Source organism: Mustela nigripes, chromosome 16, assembly GCF_022355385.1.
Source record: "Mustela nigripes isolate SB6536 chromosome 16, MUSNIG.SB6536, whole genome shotgun sequence".
Classification (NCBI taxonomy): domain Eukaryota; kingdom Metazoa; phylum Chordata; class Mammalia; order Carnivora; family Mustelidae; genus Mustela; species Mustela nigripes.
This window is the reverse complement of record NC_081572.1, coordinates 32,110,679-32,131,232: the sequence shown is the minus strand read 5'-3', so window position 1 is coordinate 32,131,232 and position 20,554 is coordinate 32,110,679. Positions and strand designations below refer to the sequence as shown.

The following is a 20,554-nucleotide window of genomic DNA, read 5'->3' as shown; positions in this document are numbered from 1 at the left end:
GAGAGAGAGATCACAAGTAGGCAGAGAGGCAGGCAGAGAGAGAGGGGGAACCAGGCTCCCTGCTGAGCAGAGAGTCTAATGTGGGCCTCAATCCCAGGACCCTGAGATCATGACCTGAGCCAAAGGCAGAGACTCAGCCCACTGAGCCCCCCAGGTGCCCCTAGCTCCTTTATTCTTATACTTCAGTCTGTCAGCAAGTACTTTCAACACTTCCTGCATAATTTCTGTGATTCATCCTTTCACCTTTTAACTGTTACCACCAGAGTTCAAGCTCTCGTTGTGCCATGCTGGATTCTGGAACAGCTCTCTAACTGGCTTTCCTACCCCCCAGTCTCTTTTCATTCTACTATAGTTTTTACTCTGATGCTCAGTTGTGTTTAAAATACTGCTTTGATCATGAGATCCCATTGCTTCAGAATTTAGAGTGATTCCTTTTTCTCATATGCCAGCAAGGTTCAGCTCTTATCTTGGCATTCAGCGCTTTCACACTTTGACCATAACTCAGCTATCTAAGCTATCTTGGCCACTCTATTTTTCAGTCACAGAAGTCTTCTTGTACTTTGAAGCCTTGAGAGAAACCAATCAAGAAGCCCACTTTTCCTATGACTTGGTTCCATGGAAGTTCCCCAGACCCATTTCACAGAGCCTGCCAATCAGTATGCCCTTATTTTACATATGTGGCCATTCTTCTCTTATCCAAATCTTATTCAGTTCAGCCTTAGGGACTGGCTTAAGATTCATCACCTCCACTAAGCCCACAGGACCTGTTGGCTGTGCCACACAATATAACACTTGATATTGTACCATTTTATGCCATCCTTGAGTTGTGTTCATAGGTTACTTCCCTAATAAGACTATAACTCCTGGGGTGGATTTAACATAATTTTGGAAAGAAAATAGATGTTCATCAAACACTTGTCAACAAAGAGGCCACATTTCAGGCCCATTCTGATGCGCTCATGGGGCAAATCTCCATGTGTACCCATCCCGTGCCCTACTCATGTGACTGTATCTTGACAAGGAGCATTTGGGAGCTATTGATCTTTCCTGTAACAAAGGGTTTGGGAAGAAATTGTAGCAGCTGCTATTTTAGGGAGAAAGATGGTTCTAGAAATCAGCCTGATAGTGTCCAGGCTAAGAATCAAGCTTAGTGACAGAGAGCAATTCTGCTAGTTAGGTATTTGTCTCAGAAGGGAGTTCAGCCTCTGAAGTATTTCAGGTAGGCATGAACTGAGCAGTTAGATGTATTGCTACTTTCTGAAGTGAGTCTACCTAAAGGCGAAAGCATGGCCCGATGACTGGGTGATCACTCCCACACTGTGAGTTCTCTTTTATACGCTCCACGAGGTACCCACCCGAACAAACACTTTGAAGAAGCAAAGGAAAGTGCTCAGAACCTAAATGTAGTCATTGTGTCAACAGCAGTATCAGATAAGGTGAATTTTATGGAGTGGGAGGGGGCGGTGTGGTGGGGGAAGAGTCGACGCATCTGTGGTCAGTGATTCAGAAACTTGGTGCCACATTATAGGGCACCATGAAGCCACCTTATGGCCCGGCCACCCCATGGTGGCTGATGTCATATAATTACCCATTTGCTAACTGGGCCAAGAGGAAATTGATTGGATGAAAGCCAGAGTAAGGTATAGTTACCTTGTAGCTGAGCCACAGTTAGAACCTATGCAATCAGATGGCTTTGGGGGACTTCTTTCTATACCAGTGAAGCCATTGTCGTTGTCAGTTGCGAAGTGGTTGATTGTTTTATAGGTATCATGCGTTTTTGCTTGCCTACTCCTAAAACAGATACATTCTTATCTGAATTTATTCAGATGTGCGCCATGGCTCACACATTGCCATATTATGATATCTCAACCAGGAGCAGGGGCCAGACAATTCCTATTGGCTGAACTAGGACTGAATTTAATTCTAGATTGACTCAGCTTCTCTGTTAAAGTTGTTTGAAATTCTGATATCCCGCCAGAGACTGTTTCTAAGGAGTTCTCAGCATGAAGAATGAATCACAAACAAATAGACTCTCGGGAGACCAAAAGCACAAGCTTTCAATATTAATGCAGCATTCATTTATTGGCTGCCTGTTATATTAAGGCATTGTGCTCTGCGGAATACAAAGAAAACCTTGCCCTCAATTTAGTAGATAAGAATATAAAGCAGAGGGTGAAAAGTATCACACCATAAATACAAGCAACTTGATTGGGACATTTCAGAAGAAGAAGAGGTTTTTCATGAAAGAGGTAGCATAAAAATGTGCCTTTGAGTGATAAGTAGCATTTTTTAAAAAGTGACAGGGCAGGAATAAAGATATAAAGAGGACGCGAGAGAAGAGTAAGACAGTTTGGTTTGGACAAGCAGTATAGTACATTTAGAAAAGTGGGAATAAAGCTGAAAAAGCAGAGGGAAAGAGGAAGGAATTAATACTTTCTGAATGCCTACTACTATGTACAGGAAATGGTAGTACTTTAAATATGTTATTTAATCTCTACAGTGATATTCTTGCATGGATAGTGGTATCTGCATTTTTTTTTCACCCAGAAAGACACCAAGACTCAAGAGGTTAGGGTACCCACTCTGAGTTGCACACATCTTTCAAGTGACAGAGCTGTGAAATGTGAAACCAGGTTGTCTGATTCCAAAGCCAGCCCAGAGAGCCGCAGCCTTGATCTGATAGGACAAGGAGTTTGAAATTAATTCAGGAGGCAGTGGAGAGTTGTTGATGGTATTTGTGCAGGACAATGACATGACTGGTGTTATATTTAAGAAGAGTGCTCTTGCAGAGAAATACGGAGCACTCTGGAATGGTGAGACTGGAGACTAGTTAAAAGCCTATTGTAGTGCTTCAGGCTCCAGGGAGATAGAGGAAGTAGGTTTCCAAAGAGGAGTTTGAGTGATGGGATACAGGAAGGGGGGATCCTAATGGCTCTGAGGTGCTCAGCCTGGGTCTCTAATGACAGTGCCCTTAACAAAAACAGACAAATTAAGAGAAGTTATTGGCTTAGGGTGGAGTGCAGGCAGACGATGATGTACGTATGTTTGGTATTTTTGAGTTTGAGGGACCAGAAAGACCTCAAAGAAACAATGTATATCAGACATTTTATAGTGCAGGATAATTTGACTTAGGAGAAATTTTTGGAATTTGCCAAGATACTAGAGTGAACAAGAACCCCAGAAGAAAGGTAATAAAATCAGAGAACATCTCCTTTTATTTATTTATTTACTTTTAAGATTTTATTTATTTATTTAGGAGAGAGAGAGCAAGAGCAGGGGGAACAGCAGAGGAAGAGGGAGAAGCAGCCTCCCAGCTGAGCAGGGAGTCTGATGTGGGACTCGATCCCAGGACCCTGAGAACATGACCTGAGCTGAAGGCAGCCCCTTAACTAACTGAGCCACCCAGGTGTCCCTGCACCTCCTTATATTTAAATGAAAGGAAGAAGAAAAGAAGAGGAAGGCAGAGGCATCAGATGAGGCACAGACAAGTGGAAGAATAGAACAGCATTACATCAAGAACAGCAAGTAGGGAGAGTGTCAAGAAGGGATGTTCGACGCGTCAGAAGTAAGTTAGGCATATGGCCTTGCTTTAGCTTCAATCCACATTCTTAGAAAACAACTGGCCCCATACATCCTTTGTTCCTTGTGCTTTCAAGTCTGTTCTGGAGGAACTTAGTGAACCAGGAGAACCGTTTTCTTATTAAAGACATGTTTGGTGATCACATTTTAAATTTAAGCTAGTGAGAGCTCTCAGTTTTGCTGCTGCCAAAATAAACTGGACATTTCAGGTCTTGCTCTAAATCATTGGAGGTTTAGTTCCCAAGAAGGCGCTCAGAATTTTGGCACTTTTATTCCTTTCCTCTGTGGCTCTTCCGATGGTCTGCCACATCGCCTTTCATTATATTTAATACATGCAGTCCATGCCCAGAATTCGGGATTCCTGGTTGCAAGCCCAACATGCATTGTGTTGTCTCTTGGCCCTCATTTGTAAAATGGGTGGTACTAATAAAGGGAGAATAAAATAGCTAATGAGGGATTATAAAGTACTTTACCAATATAAAATGCAACATCAAAGCCGAATAATCGTCTTAATTCAGGGCGAAGGGTTCCATTAGCAGGGTAAAAATAAAAAGGACAAAGGGTAGTGTTGCTTTGTACCTTGATAACAGTGTAGATCTCCGAAGTGCGGCTGTTGATCCTCACTGCCCTGTGAACTCTCAACCCAGAAATTTGGCTCTGCTCCTTCCTAACTCTCCCAGGACTTCCCTTACCCACTAAGTCTGGCGATGGCCCCTCTCCGAATGTCCTGACAGACGCAAGCAGGAACTTCTGTCCCGCAGAGCCTGCTTGACAACTGAGAAGACTCCTCTTCCATTTCTCAGCACTTTGATGGTCTCCTCATATCTTTTACCATCTGCGTTTAGCAAGAAAAATAAAGGGGTCTGAGCAATTAGGAAGTGACAAAGAACTCATGGTTCACAAAGAGTGAGTTAAAGGATGCTTGGAATGTTCGAACATACATCCTCAGGACCAGAGTGGGCTGAAGGGCTGAGCAGGCTGCGGGGAATCTGAAACAGGAAAGGCGATGGTACTGAGTGGCTCCTCAGCTAAAGCCCTTAAGAGCTGGGCTTCAGACACATCAGCTTTTCAGAGCACAAGGATGGAGAAAAGAAATATAATTCATCTCTCATCCCACTGAAGGTAAGAAAAATGTTATTTAAAGCCATTATTTCATTTAATACTAACCTGACCCACTCGGAAAAAATATGGAGTAGTATTGGGAGTACATCAACTCTTGAGTTTTTCCAGAACTTTTCCATGCAGGTCACTGGCCTGAGTCCTCATAAAATCTTGGTAGGCAACCCTATAAGCCTGCGGCCAGTGGGAGCAAGAGTTTTTTTGAGGCCATGCTGTAGGGATAAAAAAGATAAATAAAATTGTTTTGAACAGACTCTAATTGGTTCCTGCCCTGAAGGAGCTTCCCATCATATCTGGGAGATTAGACAAGATGTCCCAAGAGGACAAGCGAGCGCTTCCAAAATAATATCACAAGAATAAGTTAGTCTGCCTGTTCATTCTGTGTTGTCTCAGTGCGGATGTGCTGTGACCTGTGGTTTGCGTTCCCTGTGTGTTGTTGGACAATGGCCTTGAGTGCCTTGTGTGTGTGTGAGCGCGTGGCCATAGCTTTCCGGTTGGGCTCTAGTCTCTTGAGAGCAGGAACCCACTCCCTTTTTTGCAGGGGGACGCTTTCTTTCCCATTAGGGGTTATGTTCAACTTAGCACACTGATACTGAAGGAAGACAGTAAGAGAGTAATTGGGGATGGGCTGTTAAGCGGGAAGATTTTCCTGAAAGAAGTGAGTTTTGTTCAGGGTGACGGAGGAGGTTTAGGTGTGATATAAAAAGGAAGCAAATTCTCCCTCACTAAGAGGTCAAAATACTGTAAGCTGGCTTTAAAACCTAAACTTACAGGGAGTATACGGAGGGTTTTCGAAGAGAAAGCAGAAATCTGAAAGCAAGCATATCCTGATCAAATGACAAAAAAAACCCCAAATTTATTTGATTTCACATCCATTTATTAAAACAGGTAATTCTACATGCAGGCATTTTTTTCTTCACATCTCTGTGTGCCTGGCATTCTGCTCAGTGATGAATAAGGCCTAGTTTCTGACCCGAAGTAGCTCTGGATCGACTTTAGGGGGAGAGGGAAAGGACTAGTAATTTATTGAAATCTAAGACCTAGGCACTGTATTGATACAACTGTAAGAGGTAAGTGTCATTTAAGAATTTTGAATCTATCATTTTAGGGGACCGATGGGGGAAGGTGTTTGATTCTGAGGACTGAAGGCTGCTTAGATTACAGGACTGGGCTGAGAGGTTTGAGGGTGGAAAGAAGTGGAAAGCTGCAGGACTTAGACCTTGGGAGTCTGGCTCACAGGGGAAGGGGAGGGGCCCCCTTTTTCCCTGTAGAGCTGAGGAGATTGGTAAAGGCCCATGAGAAGAAAGTAAAAGGAATTTAGCAGAGAACCAAACTACTTTCCCAGCTCATACATCTTTTCTGTAAAAGGCTACTTAAGAGCCAAGACAGTGTTTTTCTGGTTTCATCCTCTTTAACGCTAGAACCCTGCCAGAAGGGGCCACTTATAGATCTTACTCTTTAGTGCTTAGGAGCCCAAGAAATGCTGCTATGAGCAATTACTCAAATATTCAGAGGATGGAAATACCAATGGGCAGCAATGCCAAGATATCCAGGCGCTATTCATGGAGACCCAGCATAGTGCTGATCCCCAAACACCATCCCTTCCAGGCTCTCGCAACACCGTCTTTCACTTTTTCTTTTATCTCCTGCCTGGAAGGCTCCACTGTGGGTGGGAATAAAAATCTATTCTCCTGTTGCCTCCAGGCGGCTGCCAGCAGTGTGTTTGCCTTGTTCTTTACTGGCAAATCATTAAACAGTCCCCCCAAAGCAGGCCTCTTCCCCAGGGCCACCCCATGGACAGGGATTCAGAGCTGTGGTCAAAGGGCTGTCAGTACTAGGGCTGGAGCCTTTGGGTCGAATCCAACACAAGCCTCTTCGGACTGTTGCCTCTTCGGAACAGAAGCCTCCTTGGCCAGATCTCAACCCCCAGTGGCTTCTGAGGAGAGACTCTGGGCATCTGAGTTGGCTGGTGTCGTGAATAATTTTGTCCTTCTCCTCCTAATGTCATTTCTTAGCGCAACTACCTTAGAGCCCCTCTATTGTTTCTTGACCAAAGTGCAGGCCCGTGCTCCATTTTCTCCCCACTCACTTTCCAGTGTACATGCAGTCTTGTGTTTACAGCCCCGGATCTGGGGACGGGGACCAGCCAAGCAAACGCCATAACTTCCCATCCCCACTCACAACGTGAAGTTCAAAGCTGACCACAGATTTAGTTGTGCTGGTCCATCTGGATACAGGATCCGTCCCTCAAAGGATGTATGAGCACCGCAGCGAGCAGGTCGTGAATAGCTGGCACCGAGTTTGGGGGGCGGCTTGGAATCCCCGAAACCTCTGAGCAGGAGACTAGGCCTGAAAGACATGGCATGTGTGAAATAACCAGATTAACGTGGCTGTAAACTCACCAACCTCAGCAATGCTTGAGTAGCCCTGCTGGGAGTCCAGACAGGCCTGTGGCATATTGACGTGAATAATCTGATGTCCTCAAGTCTCATTTCTGCGGTCTTCTTTCACAGAGGCTGTCTGGTTTTAGTCGGTGGCCTTTTCGGTGTTAAAATCTCGACAGAAGTAATTATTTAAACAGCAGCAGCAGCACTGCCTGGTTCCAGCAGGTCTCTAAATTTCTGCCATCCCTGGCACGAGTTTAGCTGTAACAGCAGCAAAATCGGAAAGCAGACGGTCTTAAGACTGTCCTCAGGCAGCATCCTGGGCTGGGCTGGAGCCCTGTGGGGGGCGGTGAACTAGTGTCGTGTGGTAAGAGCGAAGGCCGCCCATAGGAGGGACCCTGGCCCAAGCCTCCTTAGACCCTTATCCTGGAAATGGGAGGGCAAGTGCTGCCCTAGCGATACTGCCACCCAGGCCAAGACCTCAGCTCTTGCTTGGATGACCTCTTTTAACAAGACTTGGGTAAATGAGGGGCCTCGAGCAGTGCTTCCCGAAGGATAGAAGACAGTGAAGGCGGTGGGGTCTCCCTGCGACAGTGGTCACTGACTGAGGGGCAGAACTCAGCTGACACCTCAGGACCTCCTAGTGTGGGATGCTTAGAGGTTTGATCCCTGAGAGCCTCACCTGGTGGAGGAGAGGAGTTCAAACTGCGTGACTGGCGTGTCTTCCGAGGTCTTGACCTTCGTGGGCCTCAGGACTTTGGCATCCTGTTTCATAGCTTTCCTTCTAAAGAGCATTGATACAATTAAAACATTTGGTGAGCTCCCTCTTCTTTGCTCCTAATTTCCTGAGTAGCTTCCAGAGGTCATTCTGGGCTGAGTCAGGACAAGCCGTGTTTCTGGGTGGGAATAGAATGGACAGAAGCTATACCTCTTGGGTGGCGGAGATTTTCCTCTTTCCCTCTGATGATTGCCGAGTAAGCTTCTTCTCTGATATCAATTTATTTCAAAAGCAACTTAGTTAGCTCTTTCTTCTTTCCCCTCCCTTCTTCCTGCTTATGACTCTGCTTCTGACTCTGTGAACTACCCATCCATAGAGGCCAGGCAAAGTGTGGGGTCAGGAAAACCCCACCGTGGAAGCCATTTTAGGGTCATGTGGTCCACTTACATCATGGAGTTTGTCCAGGATCCGAGAGAAGGATAGGTGAATTTTAAAACTGAAGAATGAAACCTGTAATGTGGAGCTAGACAGAAGGGGGAAATTGTAGTCTGGTTGAAAGACCATTATTGGGGTCTGAGCTTCTGTGACCTCTAATTTCAGGACACACCTTTCTCATCCTAAACAAACATGGACTGTTCACTGGGAAAGCATCTCTGAGCGGTGTCTGGGTCTGGCTACCTTTGTTGTGGCTAGGAGAAGAGATGAGATAAGCCCTAGGGAACAGAAGGGAAACAGGGCTGCTGGAAGGAGCCTAGGCCCGGAAGGAAGAGGAGCAAACAGACCTTTCTACTGTGTTGTTGCTGAGAATGATTCAAGTTGGAACATTCTACAAATGGAGGTCCTGAAGCCTTCCACCCATGCATTGCGGTATGCACCTAATGCTTGCTGTACTGTGCAGAATCCCTCCCAGTGCACACCCCTGGAGGTGGCATGGCTGGATAGAGAGGATACTGGCATTGAATTCTGGAGCCCTCCATCTCCTTTAACTAGCTGTGTGGCCATGGGCAGTCTGTGACTTGAGTCTCCCATTCCTCATCTGTCAAAAGTAAGTTTTGAAGGGCCTTAGAGGCATGAACCAGGCCCGGCTATTAGTAATTCACAACTCTTTATAATAAACTATATGGCAACTGGATTCAAATTAAATTTTATTAATTCTTTCAGCAAATACAAAGGACCTCCAAAATGCAAGCCCCAGGCTGGACTTTTTTTTTTTTTTTTTTAAGATTTTATTTATTTATTTGAAAGAGAGCAAAAGTGATCATGATCACAGAGGGAGAGGGAGAAGCAGAACCGCTGAGTGGGAGCCCAATGTTAGGATCATGACTGAGCCCAAGGCAGACGCCTAACTGACTGAACCACCCAGACACCCCCCGCCCCCCACTAGACTTCTGATGAGCTCATGTTCTGTCTCAGACTTTGTCCCCTTGCTTCCTGTTGGAAGCTGGCACATCATTTCCGTTCTCGTGTCAGCCCAGTTGCTCACTGGCACACTTGTCTGCCAGGAGGTTCTCTGGATCAAGTGAGAAACACAGGAGGCCTCTGTCACCCATCCTCTCTCTGCCAGTCCACTCTCATCAGGGAGCCCAGGGCTGTGCTTGGCTAGCCCCACCAATGTTATTTTCTTTTGCACCTTAAAAAAATCACACAATTAAGAAGGAATACATTTTCCTTGTTTAAAAAAATATTAACAGAATAAAAGGAACCCCCTTTTGACAATTTCCCAGCCTCCCAGCTTAATTCAGTAGGAAACTCAGCCATCCCAAAGATTGTAGTGACAAGCTAAGGTAAGGAAGAGAATGAGGTCTAGAGATTTCCAAATCCAAGCCTAATCAGTCACCACTAGGATCTAACCTGTGGTTGTGAACATTGACCTCTTTAATAAAGGACAAGGTAGCCAAACTAGGCCTCCGAGGCTGTTCTGGTGCTGCAGGCAGGAAGCAGCCACTTCAGGCCCAACTGTGTTTCCCAACGCCCGAGCTACAGAGCTTGACTTTATGATACTGGTGTGTCCTACTGCTGGAGATAAGAGTCAGGTAGTACTAAGTGCAGGTAATGGAGGTTGCACAGGAGAGATTGATTATAAAATCTGAAAAGAGGAAATGGGGAGAAAGGTGCCTTTGATGCCTGGCCAATGTTCCTGATTACAAAGGCAAAATTGTAGCAGGCAGTAAAGTTCCTGTCCAAGGCCTGGGTGAAGGTCCGTATGTGGAATCAGAGAACTAAGAGATTATTGCAGCAGAGGTGGGGGGAGGAGGGTGGCTGGAAACAAGAGACTGTAAAGAATTGCTTGCAAAAGCACACACCCTAAGATGAGGAGATGCCGCGGATAAAGAAAGACCGGCATTAAGTTTGGGGCTCGGTTGAGCCCTGGAATGCCCTTTGTGAGGAGGTAATGAGATCACGTGGCCGCTTCACGGGAAGGAGGCAGACTGAGAACTGGAAGAGCTTGTTCAGTGGGGTTTGGGGGGCTGAACACAGGAGGGAAGTGACCGTGGGTAATGAGCTGTCCCAGACTGTGCCTTGTAGAACACTGGCATTCAGAGGCACTGTTGACAATCACCAAGGGAGTAGCACTCAGAAAGGTCTTTGTCCCTTCCACAATGAGGAGGGATTTTACTGTTGCAAATGCAATAATAAAACAACTACCATTTAATGAGCGTTGACTGAGTGTTGGGTTCAGTGCTAGGCATATATTCATTATCTCCGTTCTTCATGATAATCATCCCATTCTGTAGGTGAAGAATGTGTGGCTCAGAAAGGCAAAGTAACCTGCCCTAGATCATACAGGCAAATGATGGAGTCAGAATTGGAGCCTTAGGTCTGTTTTGGAAGGGAGGGGTAAAATTAGAACAAATAAGTTAAAGGAGGAAGACAGAGACATAGAGAACAGATCCAAGAATAGGAGTACAACACATACCACTAAAGGACAGTATTCATGGCTTTTTATAGTTGCATAAAATACGTGTGCAAAGCTGAGTTCTCAGCCAGAGTGGCCTGGACCCTGAGAGAAAGTTCAGGCTCCTCTTCATTTGCCCCTCATGGCAACATATGGGATAGGGTGTCCCAACGTCTGACCTTTCAGAAACACACAGATAACCAATCCTTAAGCCTGTCAGGTTTTGGGGGGCCCTCCCCAGCCACACCCTCTCTGAATGCTACAAACCTCTTTCTCTTGGCTCTCTCTGGGTGTCACTGAGAGGACAGGTGACACCTTATTAGAAGACCCTTCCATCCTAAGGAGGCAGGTGCATTTGGATCTATTTTCCTCTCAGGGGCCTTCTTCCTAGCTGAAAATCCCCTGGAGGAGGGAGCAAAGACAGCCTGGGTTACACCCAAGGAAGACTAAAACTGCTTTGCTAGGTAATGAATGGTGTCCTAGTTGAATGACTTTTCTTTTCTTTTTTTTTTTTTTGGTTTGGTTTTTAATCTGAGAATACTTGAAAAATCTTACTGTAAAAGAGTCAAACCATACAAAAGTGTAATGAGTATGGTTTTCATGCCACAAATATAACTGTCAAGAAATCTGTTTTCTTGAGAGCTTCTCCTCACAGAGCAGCTGAAACAAATATCTGGGAGACCCCTCTGAAGCTTGTCTGCGCTGGTCACCACAAATGTGCCCATTGTTCAGGTACAAGTGTTCGCATGAAATCTGCAGAGGTGCGTCATCTTTGCCCAGGCCCAGGCTTCTGGAAACTACCCTACTGCTCCTGTGGCCCAGCCTGCAGACTCCTACAACTTGGCATATCCCCAGACTCTGCCCCCAATTCTCTAGGATTCCTGGGACTCTAATGGCCCCCACTGCCCCCCTACCCTACCCACTCCTTTCTGCCTCCAGGACACTCAATATTTTCCTCAAGGAGTTCAGTCCTTCACAAAAGGCAGGAAGATAGGTCTTTAGCAACACTTGCTTTGGGCAAGTGCCCCTGAGGCAGGGAAATAGAGGGGGGTGGGGCCTCTTTTCTTGGAATGGCAGGAAAGAAAAGACAGAGAACAAAACATAAATAGCTTTCATTCTTTTCTGTTCTTCCCCAACAGCAAAATAACGAAACTCAAATTAGTATCTTGGTATATCATCCTATGACTGAAATGTTCAAAGCAAAAGCACCAAACTCCATCTTCACCGTCTGCTCTCTAAATCCTCTCCCAAAGCCAGCATTCCCAGAATTTTGGTGTGCACTGTGTTGCCTTTATTAAAGTTAACTGTCAGCTATCTGGGTGTCGACCTTTAATATTTAATAGAAAAAATACCGGTCGAGTACCTGCTGTGTGGCAGGCACCAAAGGGGCGCCGTGGCTTGCAAGGGGGGACCAAGTATGGGCAGGGAATGGTAAGCCCAGAGCAGGCAGAACCTTTAAGCTGTGTTTATAGACACAGACTTTATTCCAAGAGCTATGAGAAGCCTTTTAAGAGCTTAAAGTGGAAGAATGACACAGGTTAGCATTTTAGACCACTCTGGCTTTAGTGTATAGAGAACTGGGGTTGGGGGGAGTGAGATGACCCCAGTGAGATGACCTCCTAGGAAGCTAGGAGGACAACATCTGGCTTGGGTAGGAGGTGGATGGGGATTTCAGTCCCTAAAATAAAGAACACAGGAGGAGCAGTTTTGAGGGATAAAATGATTAGTTCAATTTTGAACATGCTGAGATTGAGATGTCTCACTTAAGCTTCTTCAGGCAGAAACATCCAGGCCCCAAATGTCAGACATTTGGTCTGGAAGTCAAGAGAGGTCTGGGGGCACATATGTATGTAATCAATGATCTCTGAAAGCCATGCACTGGCTGGACTCACCCAGGGGGTGCTTGGAGAGTGAAAAGAAAGGAAGGTGGAGGATAGAATCCTGGAAGTCACCACCAATGTTTCAGGGACTTGTTAAGGGATGTAGAATTAGGATGGCCATGAGTTGGGGGGAGGCATCATGTTTTCAAAGTAAAATGGAAATTATTCTTAATTTGTTATGATTATTTTTTACATTATCCTACTTCTTGTGCTCGCTTCGGCAGCACATATACTAAAATTGGAACGATATCCTACTTCTTCATTTCTTCTGATCTCAGCTATTGTAATTCTGGACATGTTACTTAACTTTTTTTTTTTTTTTTTAGTTTTTTAAAAATTCTGGTTAGTTAACATAAAGTGTGATATTAATCTCAGATGTAGAATTTAGTGATTCAACACTTCTTACAACACCTGGTGCTCATCACTTGACAAGTGCCCTCCTTAATCCCCATCACCTATTCAGTTCATCCCCACCCCACCTGCCCCCAGTACCATCACTTCTCTACAGTTAAGAGCCTGTTTCCTTGGTTTGTCTTTCTCTCTCTCTTTCCCCCCTTTGCTCATTTGTTTTGTTTTTAAATTCCACATATGAGTGAAATCATACCGTATTTGTCTTTCTCTGAGTTGTTTTGCTTAGCATAATGCTCTCTAGCTCCATCCACATCATTGCAAATGGCAAGATTTCATCCTTTTTTTAATGAGTAATAGTCCCTTGTGTTCCTTTACTGCATCTTCTTATCCATTCATCAGTCAGTGGATACTTGGGCTGTGTCTATAATTTAGCTGTTGTAGATCATGCTGCTGTAAACATCAGGGTGAGCGTTTCCCTTTGAACTAGTATTTTTGTATTCTTTGGGTAAATACCTTGTAGTGCGATTGCTGATTGTAGGGTAGTTCTATTTTTAACTTTTTGAGGAACCTCCATACTGTTTTCCAGAGTGGCTGCACCCGCTTGCATTCCCACCAGCAGTGTAAGAGAGTTCCCCTTTCCTCACATCCTTGCCAACATCTGCTATTTCTTGTGTTGTTGATCTTAGCCATTCTCACAGGTGTAAGGTGACATATCTCATTGTAGTTTTGATTTGCATTTCCCCAATGATGAGTGATGACGAGCACCTTTTCATATGTCTGTTGCCCATCTGCATATCCTTGGAAAAATGTCTGTTTATGTCTTCTATTTTTTAATTGGATTATTCATTTTCGGGGGGTGTTTAGTTGTATAAATTTTTTTCTTCAAATATTTATTTAGGGGCGCCTGGGTGGCTCAGTGGATTAAGCCGATGACTTCAGCTCAGGCTCAGGTCATGATCCCAGGGTCCTGGGATCGAGCCCCGAATCGGGCTCTCTGCTCAGCAGGGAGCCTGCTTCCTCCTCTCTCTTTGCCTGCCTCTCGGCCTGTTTGTGATCTCTCTGTCAAATAAATAAATAAATAAAATCTTAAAAAAAAAATGTAGGTACTATTATTAAAAATATATACATTTATTTAAATTCTAGTTATTCAACACACAGTGCGATATTGGTTTCAGGAGTAGAATTCAGTGATTCATCACTTCCATACAACACCCAGTGCTCATTATAACAAGTGCCCTCCTTAATGCCCATCACCCATTTAGCCCACCCTCACCCATCTCCCTCCATCAGCCCTCGGTTTGTTCTCTGTCTAAAAGAGTCTTTTATGGTTTGTTTCTCTCTCTCTTTCTCATGTAAATTCTTTATATATTTTGGATACCAACCCTCTATCAAGTAGGTCATTTGGAAATATCTTCTCCCATTCTGTAGGTTGCCTTTTAGTTTTGTTGATTGTTTCCCTCACTATGCAGAAGATTTTTATTTTGATGTAGTCCCAATAGTTTATTTTTTATTTTGTTTCCCTTACCTCAGGAGACAGATCTAGAAAGAAGTTGCTATGGCTGATGTCAAAGAAGTTACTGTCTGTGCTCTTTCCTAGGATTTTTATAATTTTAAGTCTCACAATTAGGTCTATAATGCATTTTGAATTTATTTTTGTGTATGGTATAAGAAAGTGGTCCAGTTTAATTTTTTTGCATGTTGCTATTCAGTTTTCCTAACACCATTTGTTGACATTCTTTTTCCCGTTGGATATTCCTTCCTGCTTTGTCAAAGATCAACTGACCATATAGTTGCGGGTTCTTTTCTGGGTTTTGTATTCTGATCCATGGACCTTTGTGTCTATTTTTGTGCCAGTACCATACTGCTTTGATGACTACAACTTTGTAGTATAACTTGAAGTCCAAAATTGTGGTACCTCCAACTTTGTTTTTCTTTTTCAAGATTTCTTTGGATATTTGTGGTTCCATACAAATTTTAGGATTGTTTGTTCTAGCTCTGTGAAAAGTGCTGGTGGTATTTTGATATGGATTGCGTTAAATCTGTAGATTGCTGGGGCATCTGAGTGGTTCAGCCAGTGAAGTGTCTGCCTTTGGCTCAGGTCATGATCTCAGGGTCCTGGGATCCAGCCCCATATCAGGCTCCCTGCTTGGTGGGGAGCCTGCTTCTCCCTCACCCTCTGCTCCTTCCCCTGCTTGTGCTCTCTCTCATTCTATCTCTGTCTCAAATAAATGAATAAAATCTTTTAAAAAGGGGCTCCTGGGTGACTCAGTAGTTAAGCATCTGCCTTCAGTTCAGATCATGATCCCAGGGTCCTGGGATCGAGCCCCACATCGGGCTCTCTGCTCAGCAGGAAGCCTGCTTCTCCCTTTCAAACGCCCCCAGCTTGTGTTCCCTCTCGTGGTGTGTTTCTCTCTATTCAATAAATAAATAAAATCTTAAAAAAAAAATCTTTAGAGGCACCTGAGTGGCTCAGCATGACCTCAGCCTCTGCCTTAGGCTCAGGTCATGATCTCAGGGTCGTGGGATCAAGCCCTGCATCAGGCTTTCTGCTGAGCGGGGAGCCTGCTTCCCCCTCTCTCTCTGCCTGCTGCTCTGCCTACTTGTGATCTCTCTCTCTCTCTGTCAAATAAATAAAATTTAAAATAAATAAATAAATAAATAAATACTTAAAAAAGAATAAGTGAATCTGTAAATTGCTTTAGGCAGACATTTTAACAGTATTTGTTCTTTTAGTCCATGAGCGAATGTCTTTCTGTTTCTTTGTGTCATCTTCAATTCTTTTGTTAGCATTATAATTTTCAGAATACAGGTCTTTCACATCTTTGGTTAGGTTTATTCCTAGGTATCTTTTGTTTTTGGTGAAATTGTAAATGGGACTGATTTCTTTTTTTATTTTTAAAGATTTTATTTATTTGAGAGAGAGAGAGAACACAAGCAGGGGCAGAGGGAGAAGCAGGCTCCCCACTGAGCAGGGAGCCCAACATGGGGCTCAATCCCAGGACCCCGAGATCATGACCTGAGCCGAAGGCAGATGCCCAACCAACTGAGCTACCCAGATGCCCCAGATGGGATTGATTTCTTTCTGCCGCTTCATTATTGGTGTATAGAAATGCAACAGATTTCTATACACTGATTTTATATCCTGCGACTTTACTGAATTCATGTATCAGTTCTAGCAGATTTTTTGGTTGAGTCTTTTGGGTTTTCTATATGTATCATGTTATATGCAAACAGTAAAAGTTTGACTTCTTCCTTGCGGGTCACTTACCCACTTAACGCCTCAGTTTCTTCATCTGATGAAGATGGAGACAGTAGTTTCTAGAACAATCATCATCATCACTAGCCTGGACAATGGAGGGTTGACTCTGCGTTCATTTGGAGTTACATGACTCCAGAGGCCGGAGTCAGATAATCTTGTGTGACCTTCACTTCCCTGTGCCTCAAGCTTCATTCTCTTCTTTAGATGGGGATGATCACAGCTACCTCATAGTGAGATAGCATCTAGAGGGCCTGGTATGCAAGAGGCATTGACTAATAGCTAATTTCCTCCCCTCCCCTCCTCCATAACCTTTTCAGGACCAGACAAGTCTGGTGACTCCGACACTAAGTTTTCCTCCTGAATCTCATTGGAGGCATCCTACAATACTGCACCACTTTGTGTACGCTGGTTCCCTCTGCAGAGGTCTGAGGGCAGAGTGGTGATTAAATATTTGCACACCTTTCTCTAAAGACAACTCTTCTCTGAGGTGACCTACCCCCTCAGTTGACCCCCTGGTCCATGAGAGGCATGCTGGAGTTATCTGAAGAAGGCTGACCGTGGGCCGCAGCTGGAGAGCAAGCCAAGGTGGACTCCCACGGCTTCAATCTGTCTCCTGAAGGGGGATCTCCCACCTCTTTGTTCTGTTGGAACAGCTGCCTTCTGCCTCCTGACCACCCCAGACAGTTTTCTGTCATTACCGAGGAACCTTCTCCAGTGCAAACTTGTAGTCTCTGCTCCTGGGTCTGGAGCTTGCTGACCTTTCCAGCCTAGTCTCCTGCCTGTCCCTCCCCACCAGACTGATTGCTGCAAGTCCCTCTCAGACCCCTGCTGATGTCTGCACCCTGGGCATAGGCTGTACCTCTTCTGCCAGGAATGCATCCTCCCCCTTCCACTGGGCCCAGCGGGTGAGCACCACCTGCTCAGAATCCGAGGGAGTCCTGAAGCCTGCCGCTGTCCTGTAGGCCTTTGCATGAACCTGTCATAACATCACCCTACAGTGTATTTGTAACTTGTCTTCTGAGCTTCTTTAAGGCAAAGAGCCCATCTTATTTATTGTTGACTCCCCCACGGATCACACAGGGCCTGGCACCAGGGGGGCCTTCAGTGTTGGTAGAATGAAGAAATGAAGGGATGTTTGGTTGGACAAATGGGCAGACAGACAGACTAATGGGCCTGAAGTGAGAACAACCCAGGCCCTGGCTGGCCTTTTTCCAGGGTTTGGTAGGGGGATGTGCGTAACATTTCTGCACACTAAACTTCGGTCACCCCAGACTAGTACTCCTTAACTTCTGGGAGCAAGAACAGCAGTCCCATCTCAACACCCCCTGCCCAAAGATGTGTATCCACAAGACTGGAATTCAAAGCTAGGTGGTGTCTGTGTTTGAGAACCCACTATGTTCAGGTAACTGCAGTGACAGTGAGAAGAAGTAGCAGGACAGTGCTCTCAGAAAGTGACTGTGCCCGTTAAGTCCCTCACCAGCATTGTCATCTTCAGAGACAGCCTCATAAATTCAAAATGCTGTCTGGTTCCTCTGGTGCTTCTTTCTGGAAGTCCTTTAGACTTCAGCAGCAGCGGACAGGGGAGTAGGCATGCCTCCCTCATGTAGAATCCCCTTTCTTGCCACATACACTGGGTTTCCAAGTGAGATCATACTTTGTCTCACAGCACTCTGGGAAACTTAGACTCACGTGGGCCTTTGAGTCACCTCGCGTATACAGAAGGGCACTCTTGTCCCTCTGCTGGGGGAATCCTTTGGTCTGTCAGCACACATTGGGCCCACTCGCCCCTGAGTCACTGCTCTGCACTGACTGGGCTAGGGACACAGGGTCCTAGACTGGCCCCGCCACACCCTCAGGGCAGAGGCGCTGGGCTGGCCCCTCTCTCCTGCATTGCTGCTGAGGACAGGATGAGCCCCTAGAAAGTGTGATGTTTAAGGCTGTAAGCCAAGCCTCACTCTCCCTGCCCGTGCCCGGCTTCATCCCAGGATGGGCCCAGGGCAGGGGCAAAGGGAGCCATTGAGAGGAATGAGGCAGTGCCGAGTGAGAAGACCCAAGCCATATGAGAGCTGGGGATCTCAGAGGACACCCAGGGGATCTCAGGGGATCTCAGGAGGCACTGTTGGCACCCAGCTGCCCTGGGAGAGCATGGAGGGAAGGCAAGGTTCTGAACATGCTGATGTGGGCTCTTAGCTTGGGGTTTTGGAGCAGGTAGAAGAAGTAGGAGGTTAGAGAGGCTGGGGCAGTGTGAGGGCTGTTGGAGTGGCTCTGCAGCAGACTCTTCATGGAGGTCCCCCTTTTGGACACCCTCCTGCCTACCTGCTCCCTGCCTCCGTGTGTTCTTGGCCCTGGCACGCCGGAAATGACAACTGATGGTAACTAGTTTCCTCTGAGCTTCAGATGAGAAGGCCTGCTCTTTCACACCACTAGGAGACCTGCCTTGTCCCTGCCTGGAACAGTGGGCAGGTACTTGTTTCCTGCCGCTTACTACCTCCCCTTGAGCCTCCCTAACCTCTCCCTCCCTCTCTCCCTCTCTCTGCAGTCCCACCCCCTGTACCTGTGCAACGCCAGTGATGACGACAATCTGGAGCCTGGATTCATCAGCATCGTCAAGCTGGAGAGTCCCCAGCGGGCCCCCCGCCCCTGCCTGTCCCTGGCCAGCAAGGTGGGTTCACACCTGCCCCTACACACGCTCTGAACTTCACCCAGCTCCAGGCCGTGAGAGGCCCCTTTGTTCTCTGTCCCCTTGCTGCCTAGGAGAGATGGACCCAGTTCACTCAGGTTTTCCTAACTCGTGATGGGTCTGAGGGGTGGAAATTCAAGCCTCCGTCCTTTCCCCACCACCCCCTCTACCAGCAGAGCCTGTCATCTAGGGCATGCTGCCTGCCCCATATCCACCCCCATCCCCTGGAAGTTCCTAAACCCCTTTCCCTGCCCAGATCAGAGCAAGGAGGGATCAGTTGAAGGGCTTTTCCACCTCTCAGAAATTTTAACAGAGCATATGCAAGAATAGCAGAAACAGATGCCATTGCCTTATCCGTAAGCAGTTCCCATTTTTCCTGCAAGATTGCAAACCAGTGGCTCCACAGTTCCATGGGGCATCGCTGGCCGGAGCTGGTGGCAGCTGCCGCCTCTCCACTGTGCCGGGCTCTCGGGTTTGCCTCGCTCCTCCCTGGCCTGCTACTTCCAAGGCCCTGTGAACGTGTGCATTTGTGATTCCTGCTCTAATATTAGTTACCGTTCCCTGTGCGCTGACCGTGGGCCGGGTGGGACAGATTCTTTATGTATCATCTTGTTTACTTTGCACAACAGTCAGGAAAGCTAGACATTTTTATTCTCTATTTGACGTATGAGACAAGTGAGGGTCAGAAAACTGAAATAACTGGGGCACCTGGCTGGTGCAGTCAGTGGAGCGTGCGACTCTTCATCTCAGGGCTGTGAGTTCAAGCTCCACCTTGGGTGTAGAGAGTATTAAAAAAATAAAGAAAGAAACTTAAAAAAAAAAATAGAACAAGAAAAAACTAAGTAACTTGCTAGGGTTACAGAGCTAGGAAGGGGTGGAGCTGTGATTTGAACTGAGCCTTGTCTACTTCCCAAACCTGGGCTTTTAATCTCCTTGAGCTGTTGCCTCCCATTCTGGCCGGGAACACTGAATGCATATGAGAAGATTCTCATGGTGACCTAAGCCAGAGATTAGTTAGATTCTATGCAGGTGAGTAAGGTCAGCTTAGAGGAAGGGGTCCCGATGGGGTAAAAAGAGGAAGCTTCCGGTCCCAGCCCCTGTGCCTGCTCATTGTGCCTGGGCCCAGATTCCCCTAGGGGTTTCCTGATCCTCCTGAGGCCTGCTTCCTGAGCCAGGAGTCTCAAGGAAACAGCCTGGGTTCTTCCATGAGCCCACGGAGGGGACAGGGATGTGGGCAGGATTCAAAAGTGGCCCCACACGTGGGTGAAGCTGCTCTGCCAGGCTGGCCACACCAGTGCAGAAGGGGGCCGGGGGAGGATGTGGGAAATGGGGGGCCAGGACACACCTGAAAGGGGGAGAGCATGGTTTCAGTGCAAGACTGTGTGGGTCTTGGGGCATCTGGGTACCTCGGTTGGTTAAGTGGCCGATTCTTGGTTTCAGCTCAGGTCATGATCTTGGGGTGGTGAGCTCAAGCCCCACGTGGAGCCCCCCCTTTGTTAGGCTCAGCACTTAGTGGGGAATCTGCTTCAGGATTATCTCTCTCCCTCTGCCTCTCTTTCAAAAAATAAGTAAATCTTTAAAAGAAGAAGAAGAAGAAGAAGAAGAAAAAGACTTTGTGGGTCTTTAACAGCAGCAGAATTTTGGTAGCAGAAGCTACCCTGTTTCTGGCTATTCCATCTCCCTTGCTT

At 46.2% G+C, this 20,554-nt stretch overlaps 1 protein-coding gene across 1 annotated transcript in view; it reads left to right on the top strand.

Moving 5' to 3' along the window:
* The window catches only part of RNF43 (ring finger protein 43), a 64,023-nt gene that overhangs the window by 28,834 nt on the left and 14,635 nt on the right, over positions 1-20,554 (top strand). The window contains exon 3 of the mRNA XM_059378818.1: positions 18,726-18,848. Within this exon, the coding sequence (XP_059234801.1) occupies positions 18,726-18,848 (123 nt within the window). The remainder of the gene's footprint in view (positions 1-18,725; positions 18,849-20,554) is intronic.